This window comes from Octopus bimaculoides, chromosome 4 (assembly GCF_001194135.2).
Source record: "Octopus bimaculoides isolate UCB-OBI-ISO-001 chromosome 4, ASM119413v2, whole genome shotgun sequence".
Taxonomy (NCBI): Eukaryota; Metazoa; Mollusca; class Cephalopoda; order Octopoda; family Octopodidae; genus Octopus; species Octopus bimaculoides.
This window is the reverse complement of record NC_068984.1, coordinates 42,138,037-42,152,042: the sequence shown is the minus strand read 5'-3', so window position 1 is coordinate 42,152,042 and position 14,006 is coordinate 42,138,037. Positions and strand designations below refer to the sequence as shown.

General features: G+C 37.5%; 1 protein-coding gene across 1 annotated transcript in view; it reads right to left on the bottom strand.

Moving 5' to 3' along the window:
- LOC106878507 (gephyrin-like) overlaps positions 1-14,006 on the bottom strand; it is a 52,904-nt gene that overhangs the window by 28,508 nt on the left and 10,390 nt on the right. The window contains exons 5-6 of the mRNA XM_014927731.2: positions 10,626-10,804; positions 9,410-9,563 (exon numbers count right to left, since the gene is read on the bottom strand). Of these exons, the coding sequence (XP_014783217.2) occupies positions 9,410-9,563; positions 10,626-10,804 (333 nt within the window). The remainder of the gene's footprint in view (positions 1-9,409; positions 9,564-10,625; positions 10,805-14,006) is intronic.

Genomic DNA, 14,006 nt, shown 5'->3' with positions numbered 1-14,006 from the left:
ATATATATATATATATATATATATATATATACTGAAATAGCTGGTTCTTTTGGTCAAACTATCGTATCTCCAGCTGCTTCAGATGCCAAGATAGCGAAAATTGTCAAAGTGTCGTACAACGGTTTTGCTATGGAATGGTGAAACAAGCAAAAATAAATATTGAAAAAAGGCCTTTGGTCAAATTTGGACATAGGACACTTTAAGATAATAGCAACAATTTGTAAATAAGAGTCACCATCATACAAACAGTGTTATTCATTTCAAAAACATCTTGGCTATGGTGAAATATTACCTTACTGGAAACAGGTAAGGTGGCAACAGGAAGAGCATCCAACCATAGATAATTTGCCATAAAAAATTCTGTCTGACCCATGCCAGCATGAAACAATGGACATTAAATGATGATATGTTATCAGGATGTTAAATTGGCAGAACCATTAGAGCATCAGACAAAATGTCTTATGGTAGTTTTTCTGACTCTTTATATTCTGAGTTCATATCCCACTGAGATCAGATTTGTCTTTCATATTTCCAAGGTTGATAACATAAAGTACCAGTCAAGCAGTGAGGTTGATACAATTGGTTAGTCCTTTATTCCTCCAAATTTCAGGCCTTGTGCTTGTATTAGACAGTTATTATTGTAAATGGTTACCATGTGTGTGTGTGTGTGTGTGTGTGTGTGCACACAGAATTTAAACATTTAGGAAGAACAAAATCAGAAATGTAATAACAAAGAAAGGTCAGATTGCAATAACTAGAATGGCTTTAATAAAATTAGACCATTTTTGGAACAAAGAAAATATCCCAACAAGCTGAGTGTCATCATCATCATTGTTGTAGTTTTAACAGCCATTTTCTTGTGTTCACATGGGTCAGATGGAGTTTATTGCGGTAAATTTTCTACAGCTGGATAGATGCCATTACTGTCACCAACCCTTACCCATTTCCAAGTTAAGTAATATTTCTCCATGGCCAAACATGTTTTTGTAGAATATTGAAAATGAATGACTTGTTTACAACAATCACACAACATCAAGACAAGGAAACACAAGCATAAACATATTCACACATGTAGTATGATCACAACTGTCCAACAAACAGTAATGTAAAACTTTAATGTAAAACAGTTTGAGAAAATTTTTCAGTTTTAATATAAAGCATATTTCTCTACCTTCAGTATTTGAGTATTATTTTTTACCATCTTGTTTTGCATTTATATGTTTACATATGTATGTATACACACGCACACACACACGCAACAGGCTTCTTTCAGTTTTCATCTACTCAAAAGTCTTTGATAAGCCTGGAAATATAGAAGATGCTTGCTCAAGGTTCCTCAGAGCAGAACTGAACCCAAAACTATGTGATTGGGTAGCAAACTTTTCAACCACCAGTCATGCCTGTGCCTTTGGAATTAAATTGGACTGACATGACCAGGATTCAAACTTGGGTTACCATGGCCAGAATATGCAGTGCTAACCACTCGACAACCATGAACACACTGATTCTTAGTCAAAGCCAATTCCTCTTTACCAATGCTACTTGTTGTTGTTGGCTGTTGGCACTCCGTCGCTTACGACGTCGAGGGTTCCAGTTGATCCAATCAACGGAACAGCCTGCTCGTGAATTAACGTGCAAGTGGCTGAGCATTCCACAGACACGTGTACCCTTAACATAGTTCGCAAGGATATTCAGTGTGACACTGTGTGACAAGGCTGGCCCTTTGAAATACAGGTACAAGAGAAACAGGAAGAAAGAGTGAGAGAAAGTTGTGGTGAAAGAGTACAGCAGGGTTCGCCACCATCCCCTGCCAGAGCCTCGTGGAGTTTTAGGTGTTTTCACTCAATAAACACTCACAACGCCCAGTCTGGGAATCGAAACCGCGATCCTATGACCGCATGTCCGCTGCCCTAACCACTGGGCCATTGCTACTAACATATTTGAAAAAAGCATGAAGGCAACATATTCTGAAATTTCACTTCTCTATGAAAGTATGACCTACTGTCTGAATAAGAAATCGAGTGATTCATTAGAATTTTGTGCAGGTAAGATATGGTGGGGACAGTGAGGTACTCAAGCTTGGCAACATGTCTGTATCTACTAATAGTATTATCATGCCAAAAGGTACCAATCTATAACAAAGTAATGATAGTGAAAATTAGGTGCTTAATCCCCAAGGTTACCTACCTACCTACTTACCTTCTGAACTATCTACCAACTTACTTACCAAGCAAGGGTACTGAGCTAAGAAGTGTAGTAAAATTACATACATCATAACAGCAATCACTGAATATACACACACACACAAAAAAAAAAGAAAAAAAACTGATTGTACTCCTCCTCCCTGTGTGTTTTATTTATGATGAGTGATCATAAGTTGGCCTACACCCACCTACCCACTCGCCCCACTTGTACATCACATCTAACACCATCACCACTGGTAGGAGTAGAGAGGAGAGGTAGGATGAAGGCGAACAGGGCTCGGTGGGTGGGGGTTGTCGAAGTGAAGGTGAGAGGGAGCAACCAGAGGGAAAAGGAGAGGAGTGAGGGAAGAAGAGAAGTGAAAGGGAGAATGAGGTAATGATGGGAAGGTGAGAGTAGGGTAATGGCAGGGGCAGGGAGGAAGAACAAGGTAATAAAGTAAAACAACTAAGGGAGCAGGGAAGAATTATAGAGTATCTTAGAATTTCATCTTTGTTCTAAAAAGAGAGAAAACAGAGAGAGAGAGAGAGAAAACAGAGAGAGAGAGAGAGATTGAGTCAAAGGAAATGAGAAACACATGGTTAGCTTCACCACTATGGAGTAGCAATGGAACAAAGTAGGGATGGTGGGAGTAAATTCCTCAACCATTCCTCTCCTCACCTTGCCACACAACACTACACTAGACTAATCTATACACAAAAACACAACTGTAAAACCCTGCCATACATAATATACACACCAAGATAACAATCAATTTACTGTTCTACATACATACGCTCAGCTATGTACAACTACATACATGCTCATACAAATTATATTTTCATCATTATTGTCATCATCATTATATTATTATTATCATTATCATTGTAGACTGGCAGAATCACTGGAGCATTGGAAAAATATGCCTTGCAATATTTCTTCCAGTTCTTTACATTCGGAGTTCAAATCCCACCAGAGTCAGTTTTGTTTTTCATCCCTCTGGGGTCAATAAAGTACTACTCAAGTACTGGGGTTGATTTAATCAAATAACTCCTCCTCCTATCAAGTTTTGTGTCTTTGTGCCTATCTTTTATCTTTCACTTGTTTCACTCATTGGACAGCAGCCATGCTAGGGGCACTAAAGGATATGCCAAACCACTAAATTACAGGGGCATAAACAAACCAACAGCAGTTGTCAAATAGAAGCAGTGGAAACAAATTCAGTTACAAAGATGCACACAGATATATAATGGGCTTCCACACAGTTTCCATCAACCAATTCCACTCACAAGACATTAGTCAACCTGGGAATTTATCAAAGGACACTTTGCTCAAGGTGCCACACAGTGGGACTGAACCTGAAACCATGTAGTTGAGAAACTTGCCTTGCAACCACATGGTTTCAGGTTCTCACAGAGGTGCAGCCATGCCTGCACTTCTGTGAGAAATGATTATTAGCATTTTCAAAAGCCTTCAGATTGGCGGAACTGTTGGAGCACTGGAGAAAATGCATTGTGGTATTTTTTCTGACTCTTTACATTCTAAGTTCAAACCCTGTCGTGCTCAACTTGCTCAGTTTTTTTTTGAGTTGCTAAATTTAATTACCTAATCCTGTCCCTGCAAAATTGCTGGCCTTGTGCACAAATTAAAAATTATGAATTGAAATATCACCAAAGTCATTTTTGTTTTTCATTTTTTGGGGGACCAAAAAAGCTAAGTACCAGTCAAGTAATGGAGTCAATGTAGCCAACGATTCTTCTCAGGCTAATATTTTGCTCTTTGCCTATATTAGAAACTATTATTATTATCATTATTATTATTAAAGTGGCAAGCTGGAAGCATCATTAGCATGTCGGGTAAAATGCTTAGCAGTATTTCGTTTGTCTGCATGTTCTGAGCTCAAATTCTGCCGAGGTTGACTTTGCTTTTCATCCTTTCGGGGTCGATTAAATAAGTACCAGTTATGCACTAGGGTTGATGTAATTGATTTAATCTCTTCTCCCAAATTTGAGGCCTTGTGCTTCCAGTAAAAAAGATTATTATTATTATTAAGGCAGCAAGCTGGCAGAATTGTTAGCACACCGGGCAAAATGCTCACCAGTATTTTGTCTGTCACTACATTCTGAGTTCAAATTCTGCCAGGGTTGACTTTGCCTTTCAGAGTCAACAAAATAAGTACCAGTGGAAAACTGAGGTTAATGTAATCGACTAGTTCCTTCCCTCAAATTTCAGGCCTTGAGCCTATAGTAGAAGGGATTATTAAGGGCGATTAGAATAGAATTGATAAGGTTCAGCAAAGGATTAGTAGCAGAAAGAAACAGAGTAGAGGCAGAGCTAGTCAAGAAGTTAGGGAGGCTTTTAGAAAAGGCATCGCGACCAACATGCCTGCAGCAATACTGGCACTCAACCAATTTTCAACATGAAACATGATGGTTACATTGTCAGAGCTAAGGCACAAGCACTTAAGACATGAAAGGATGAAAGTCGTTCAATGGGTCCAAGTGGCAGAGGCACAGCATGGCAATAAATCCATGATCCGATCCTTTCTAGACAACGATGAGCAAATGATAACTGATCTGAGGTAGATATGTGCGGCCTTTCAGTGGTGCTTTGCTTAACTGTTCAGGAACAGCAGTGAGCCGGGTAACAGGATGGATTTCACATCCTACCTTGACGGGCTGTCACAGCTATTGATGGTGGAAGCAAAGTGCCAATAACAATCTTTGAAATTTGAGAAGCAATGGCTAGCTGCACAAGGGATAAATCATCTGCTTTGGATGGTCTGTCCTACAAGCTTTACACTTACATGCCAGACTTGTTCAGTGACCTCTTAGCAAATGTTTACTGCACTGAGGGTATGACATCTCCAGTGATCCCTTGACAATGAACAGGTGTGGTCACTGTTTGCCAAATATGTCTTTCTGCAGCTAGTTTCCTTAATGGAGCTGCAGTCCTGGGTAAAACAGAGACCTAGAGGGAGCATTTGGAAAGTGGATGTCTTCAAGTGCTTGCAACCTTCAACCAATTGGACACTGCTCTTTTCTGGAGAACTTTCAGCCTGGGATTAATGGATAATTTCCAAACATCTCTGGGCTGTAATATTTGCTCTTGCACTTTATGTTTCCACTTTGCTTTTCATCCATCCAGGACTGATAAAGTACCAGGAAAGTACTGGGGTCAATGTTATTTGTGTCACAAGGACTGGACCCAGTTAACAAACATTCTAGTGTTTAGTGATAAACAGAAAATATACCTACATCATATCTCCACAATGTTCATCTTTGACTCTGTATTTATTATTTCGGTTATGACTGTTTCTTAAATGCATATCCATAGGTGGTGAAGGTACTACCTCACAATCATGAGGTAGTGAGTTTGATTCCCACACTGGGCTGTGTGTTATGTTCTTGAGCAAGACACTTTATTTCATGTTGTTCCAGTTCACTCAGCTGTAGAAATGAGTTGCGACGTCACTGGTGCCAAGCTGTATTGGCTTTTGCCTTTCCCTTGGATAACATTGGTGGTGTGGAGAGGGGATACTGGTATGCATGGGTAACTGCTGGTCTCCCATAAACAACTGTGCCCAAACTTGTGCCCTGGAGGGGAACTTCTAGGTGCAATCCCAGGGTCATTCATAACTGAAGGGGGTCTTTATCCATAATTAGAAATTCCATCTTAAAATGTTTGTTGATTTACTTTTCCTCCATATAGTCTTGCTTCATACTCTATTTTCTCATCAGTCTATTTTGTGGCTCATACAGTCTCTCCTAATGGTAACTCATACAGTAGCTTAAAAATCTCTTCAATTTTCTTTCAGAGTTTAAAATTCTGTTAGGAGCACAGTTTTAAGTGTTTAATCTTGCAATGGCCAATCCAACATGAACATAAACAACACAGCCAGAAAACTAACAAAAGCAAGTTTCATTCAAGAATGACACATTAGTTATGACTATTAGTGCACTACCATTAAATATATGACAGACAAATGCCATGTAATAATCTGTTTCTTGAAAAAACAACTGAAACTATTACATGCTCAGTGTAATAGTGATTAGTGTCTTTTTTTTTTTCCATTATTTGACTGACTTTTGACTACAATGCAGAGAAAACTTGCAATACCATCATTATTATTATTTACTTATTTACTGAGATAACAGAAAATAATTAGAGGAAAATTTAGTTGCTATAAGTAGATTAGGTGACTTTGGATCCACAAGAATTGAAACAAGCAAAACCACATTGGCAACTTCCACTGGGGCTACCTCCCTCGTTACTACATATGCACTCATTTGAAGGGTTATATCAAGTGAATGATAACCTTCTTGGTGCCACATAAAAATCACCCAGTACACTCTGTTAAGTGGTTGATGTTAGGGAGGGTATTCAACCATAAAAATCCTACTGAAGCAGACAGTAGAGCTTGGTGCAATTCTTTGGCTAGCCAGCTCCTGTCAAACTGTCCAGCCCACATCAGCATATAAAACAGATGCTAAATAATGATGATGATTAGGATGAAGATCAGACTGAATAGCAGAAGAAATGCAACATGCCTAGACTGTCACATGGCACCTTATTTGATAAACTACTGAAGGTTGTAGTATTAAGTGCAATCTTAAACCAGATTACTGTATGGAATATCCAGAATATGGATCATTGAGTTGCACTAAAGACATTCAACCAGATATATATCATAGATATACTCATGTCAGGATTACACATCAGCAACAAAAGATACTAGAAAACAACAGCAATAAAAACTACCTGACAATGTATCATTCTTCAAATGGAGAGATTCTCTTTCTGTGATTGTAATAAACATATCAATTAATAACACTAACATGGAAATGTTAAAAGTAAGAAGTATAACCATAAGGATTTCTTTGTTAAGACACAAACCAATTTTTGTCTCCAGATAAAAATGCACATACTATCAATATGTATAAAGATGTTGGAGTGGTAAAAATTATAGAGTACTAGAATATACTAAAAGTAGCACACTCACATCATTGGAAATTAGATGCTGAGATTTACTCATGCCATGTTCCTGCTAATAGCATATGTTATTTCTCACTAAACATTCCTTTCTTTGAATATTTTTCTAGGTAGCCCAGGTCAAAATTAAGAAGGATGGATGGTGCAGAGTAGTCTTGGGCAAAATTTAAATTTAGAAAAAGTGAGTTATGAAACTCATTGCATTCAAGTATCCAGTCACATATTCTGCTGTCTAAGGCACTTCTACACCTTGTAAAATGACAATTTGGAATACAAAACACTACAATATCATATGGTGGCCATTTTTGCTCAAAATGTAATCTGTTTTTCTGATTTCCTGTTTGCAGCAACACCACCAACATTACTAAAACCATTATGGTATAAGTAACAACATCAATAGCAATAACAGCTAAAAATAGCAGGTAAAATTTTCCTCAAATCACACTGAAATAAAGAAAACCAGGTTTGCATGATCAGGTCTGGCCTAGGGCTAACAAACAAGAGCAACAGTGATAATACATTACTATCCCCATTACTCACACTCCAGCACATCTGAAATACACCAGAAAACTAATACAACACTATTACTCCTTTACACTTACTTCAAATAAAAGTCTAAAGCAATTACCAACAAAAATAGCACTATAATCAATGACTTTACTAACCCTTAACACCAAAGATATGAGAAGAGGAACAATAACTGTCACACTTTGAGTACCTCCACTTTGCTAGTCTCTCTTGTTATTCACCACTTGAACCTGCTAGCATACAACAGATGTCACACTCAAAACCAACTCCAGTTTGCTAGTATCTGATGTACTTACTTCCAGAAACTCATAGCATACAAAAACAGATAGTGTGATCCTTAAGCAGGTAGCTGTATGATATATTTGAAGTGCTGGATCTGATGACTGCACCCAGTAACTCAACTGACTACATAAGTGTCATAGATTGTTCCAACAAGGCTAAACTGTAGATATCCAGTTACAATGCCATCATCACAACTAATATCAAACCTAGTAATAAGACTGATACAACAACAGCAGCAACATTAACAAAATCAACACCACCATCAAAACCAATAACAAAACAGGAACAAAAACAACATAAGCAGTAAAATGATAGCAAGTATAGCTGGCAGGTATAAGGGAACATAGTAGCCAGAGTAAGAAGAGGATAAAAAAGTGTTTCAGGTGCTACTACCACTGCTGATGACAATGATATATTCTTTTCAAGAGATAACCAGACTGTATGATGTTTGTGTGCAAAATATACTGTTGCATGACAGTAAGATGTGGGCATTCAATATGGAGGATTTTCAAAGGTTAAAATGAAGTTAGCATGCTGCTCTAAATATGTAATATAGGTATACATAAATGACAGAGCACAAATGAACTGAGAAAAAAGTTGCATATAAGAATTAGAAGCAGCATGCAAGAGAAAACACAGTGCTGGTATGGGTATGTGATATCTATGGATGATGACAGCTGGAAAAAGAACTGCCAAGAGATCCAAACCACAGGAATTCATGGTAGTAGTAGAAGTGTAAAGACTGATCTCAAAAGGCTGAACCTCATAAAAGAGATGACAAAGTACTGTAACGAATGCTGGTACACTATGTATCATCACAACAATGCCACAACACCAGTAACACAAAAGACCAAAACATAAACAGTCACGAAACTAGTACACCTGTATGAATACACTGAAAGCTACATGCGCATGGAATATAAATGTACTTACAAACAGATCACAATATACTCACATATATGACAATGAGGATAACACACACACACACACACAATGAGGAAGAGAAAGAAAAAGGGGAGAGAGAGTTGAGTTATTCATTCATGAAAAGATGAAACCCTGATAGATACACTCACAACCTGAGTTCTAATACATTTGCTACACACATACATATACATGAAGAGCTGATACATAAGACAGCCTGTAAGACATCATTCAACCCATGCCAGCATGGAAAATGGACATAAAATTATGATGATGATGACACATACTTGTATATCTTTTACGTAAGTACAACAGTGAAAGATGATCTCTGCGATCTTGATAATGATCCTTGTGATAATTGTTCTGCACAAAGTTATAGACAATCCCTTGTCACTCTTGCTGTCAGAAATGATGCAGCGAACCAGTAACTGAATTGTTGGAAACTCATTACCAATGATGCCATTGTTCACCAATTACAATATAAAATAAGTGAAGCAGAACATACCTCATTACCAGTTGACAAGATGGCCACAGTTGGCTTCTGGAAGCATTTGGCTTGCACCACACCAGCAGTTGCTAAGAGTCCAAGTTCTGAAGGTCCAAGTCTTTGGTTCCGTTTTAAGATCTTTTCACCTTGTGGAATATCAGCACCAACAGGCCTGAAGAAGACAAAGTCTTATGTTGAAATCATGATGTTATCAATGAATTTAAATCTATGTTCTTTTTTCAGTTGAACAAGTCATAATTATACATAAGCTTACATTCCTTGTCTTTCTCTGTCTCTATGTGTAGATATCTATCAATCTGTTTATTCATTTCAATTTCCTCTCTTTCCTTCACACACACAATTACACATATTTTCTGTCTTCAAATTTTAGTGGTTATATCAATACTACTATCTTCATATTCTCTCTCTCTTTCTCTCTCCATAAATACCTATTTATCATTTCTTTATAAGAAAATAAAGCTGACACATGAAGATCTAGAACATGTTTCAAAAATTAGTAACATATATTGCAGTTTAATATTTTACAACCTAACTGAAGAGAAAGGGTTGTAGTTTTAAGAGATGGCCATATCAGATCAAAGGGTTGAATGCAATATGAAAAAAAAAGAAAATATTACTTTGAAACCCAAATGACTCTTAAGAATCAGTGTTGATGTTTTGCTGTCACCAAGGAACCTAAGGAAAAATTCAAGATGATCTGGTACATATTTCCAATAGTTCATAGAATTAAGATGTTTTTCTTCAGTTTTGTGGCTTTTTACCAGTCAGTCAGAACAATACCCATGGCTGTTTATTTTCTTCAGCTCCAACACAGGCCAAGAGAAAGGGAAGAAGTTATCTATAAGTTGTAAACCCCAGCCTGAATGCTACAACAGAGTGCTAAAAGCACCTAAGGATGAATTGACAGTGTTAAAACATTAAGTATACCATCTAAAACCTTAGAATGCAAATAGCAAATAGCCAGAAGAAATATTGCAACACACCTAGTCTGATGCTGAAAGCCAGAACAAATACTGCAAGGAAGTTTGTTCTAAGCCATCTCTATAATAGAATTGTAACTGTGAATGTGGAAGAATGAAACTCTTTGCATCTGTAGAATAATAGCATTAATATTATTGGGATATTGTGACAAGTGTTTTGAAAAGTATGACTCTACAGCCTATTTCATACAGTAAATTAAAGATCATGATAACGTTCATTAGACCAAACTTACCTGATATCTTGACCTGTAGTTGGTGATTTCTTAATCAATACTTCTAACTCCTCTTTCCCATCATTTGTCTTCTTTAGTAATTCAGTATCTTCCACTTGTACAACTGCATCAGCTCCCTGTGGTACAGGGGCCCCAGTGGTGATACGCATACAATAGGAGGACTCTAGACGGGTCTTCGACTAAGACAAAAACAAAACCATAACAAAATGATTTTAATATTTACAAAAAAGAAATAGGATAAAGAACAACAAAACACACACACGTGTACATATATACATACGCATATACACACACATGCACACTCACATTGAAAACTGTAGAAGAGATACGAAGATGTTAATTCAAAGACTAACATTATCATGATGATACAGATAATGATGATGACATTAGACAATGTAGCTGAAGATGATGATAATCACGATTAAAATAAAGAGGAAGGTCATTATCATTATTGTAATGTTCATTTATCCCACACTTGATTGCCAGACAGAATTTCTATGGTCAGAGTCCTTTCAGTCACCAACCTTCACTTGTATCCAAAGTAGGTAATATTTCCTCATGGCTGGATATGTTTACAGAGAAGACGGGAAATAAACAACACTGTTTGTATGAGGCTAACACTGATTCACAACCATTACACAATGAGAGAGAGAGAGAGAGAGAATGGGCTTCTTTCAGTTTCTGTCTCCCAAGTCCACTAACAAGGTTTTGGTTGACCCAGGACTATATAAGTAAACACTTGCCAAGGCCTCAGACAGTGAGATTGAACCCCAAATCATATGGTTGAGATATAACCTTCTTGACCACACAGCCATGTCTGAACCTATGATAATGAAATAATTGCTAACAAGCATAGATGAAGATAATGGTTAAGACAAGATATAAAAGTCCACTGCTAAATTTCTCATCTTAATACCTGAAGGTTTTTGGTCATACCACAGACCCATTAATGCTGCTGTGCTAACTTGATGCTGATTGAGTAGTCTGAGTTTTGTTACTCATTTTTGCAGGTTGAGAAGATAGAATTAACATGATGCAAAGTGCATTGCACAAGAACACAATGAGCCTCCTGGACTAGGAATTGATCCCAAGACCTTATGATCAACAACCCAGTTGCCAAACCACTCAGCCATGTGTCTTCTGAGTAGCAAATAATCAAAACTCTCTTCAGTTCATAAATAGCTTCTAGCTTCCCTCTAGAAAATTTTGCTTGTTGCCACTGAGGTAGGTAGGATACTGTTCAAGAAAAAGGCTGAACCCAACATATGATAGACTTTCTATCTAACAGAATCGCTCATGTGTTATTATATGACTTCAATGATTAGAAGTATTTTTCAATGGGTAAGCAATCAGGATGCCTGCTCTAGGAGAAGTGGAAATAAGTGTTGTGAAAATAATGTCTAACTCAAAAGTATTTATGGCATATATAAAGAAAAATGTATACAAGAATAAAAAAAGAGTCAAAAACTTGGTTGCATAGGACACTTAGATTCTCTATGAAGCTATTGGCTGTGTTGAAAATCACTACATCTCGCATTTGTAGATCTGAAGAAGGTCCTTGCTGAGGAGCCTCACACTGTGATCTGGTAGTTGTTGAAGGAGTAAGAGAAAGACAAATGGCTGGTGAGAATTGTACGAGCCATGTACAAAGGAGCTGCCAGCAAGGTGACAGTCAACAATGTAGCATGCAGGTAAGAGTCCAGCAGGATTCAGTTCTTAGTTTCTTCCTATTTATCATGGCCCTGCAAGCCATAACAGAGGGGTCTAAGACCATCTGTGGAAATTCATATATGATGACCTAGTTCTTAAAGTTGAATCTTTTGTACAGTTAGAAAAATTCCTGTCCAGGATGCAAAACCTAGAATCAAGAGACTTAAAAGTAAATTTAGCAAACACCAAAATATAGGTAAATAAGAAAGAAGACAGGACCTAGCTATCGTTAAGGAAATGGCCCTTACTCAATGTATAGAAAAGAAGTAGGTAAGAATTTCATATACTCAATATAAACAAAAAATGTATAAATACTGTAAAGAAATCACTGGCAGATTATTGGAGACAGTAAGCTTATTATATGGGAGGTGTACAGGGGCAGTAAACACTAAGAGCACATCAGAAATAGATTCTATCAAATGCTTGAAAGACTTTCTAGAAGTAGTTGATAGCTCCTGTTACTAAGGAAGGCAGCCTAATTAGCAGTGGAGGTAGATGTTTCAAAACTAAACAGGTTAAGTTCTGGGAGTTACTACCTTTACTGGTAACAAAGGCTTTCCTCTATCAGTGTGGAAGGCAGAATCTAAGATAGTCATATATGAAGTGTAACACTGACTGCATGGTAGTGAAATGTGGGCATCCGCTGTAGAGGACTGGAGAAGAATAGAAAGAAATGAAGGAAGCATGATCTGCTGCGTAATATCAATGAATGAGATAATACAAATGAGCTGATAGAAAAACTGAGTATAAACAGAATCAGATGTAGTGTGTGAGAGAATATTGTGCTTGTATAGGTTTGTGGTATGTATGGAAAATAAACAGCAGTATAAAGAAGTAGATAGAATTTATCAAAGAGAGAGACCCAGGAACACATAGAATGAAATAGTAAAGACTGATGGTATCGAGTCTCCTGGAGAAGATAACAAAAGACCAATGATTGCACACACAGTTGTTAGAGGAGACCTGCCAACCTGTACAAGGATAGTAGTAGTGATGGAGGGTGGGAGGCATAATATGCATATGAACATGTGTGTGTGTGTGTAATATATGCATTATATATATATATATATATATATATATATATATATATATATATATATCATCGTTTAACATCCGCTTTCCATGCTGGCACCGGTTGGACAGTTTGACATGAAGCTGGCCAGCAGGGGGCTGTCCAGACTCTAGCTGTCTATTGAGGCAGGGTTTCTATGGTTGGATGCCCTTGTTAATGCCAACCACTTAACAGGGTAAGTTGGGTGCCTTTTAGGTGCCACCAGCACAGCTGAGTCTATGGAGCACTAGTACGGGTGTGTTAATGCAGCACCAGCACAGGTACATTAACACAGCATCGGCACAGGTGATTTTTAAGTGGCACCAGCACCTGAAAGGACAAGTCAGTACATGTGGAAGACAGTTTTATCAAAGAAATGATATCTCTAGTATTGGTGCCATGATAACTGCCCAGCAACTGCTGAAAGGGCAGAGACAATACAAGGTTGAGAGAACCATTTAATATTGGCAAAGATATGAAACCCTTCTAGTGCTGGAGCAATGTAATGACAAAATACATTCAGTACATTCTGTAAATTGACTAGTGATACGAAGGGATATCCAGCCATAGAACCAACCCAAATCATTATATATATATATAAATATATATATATATATATA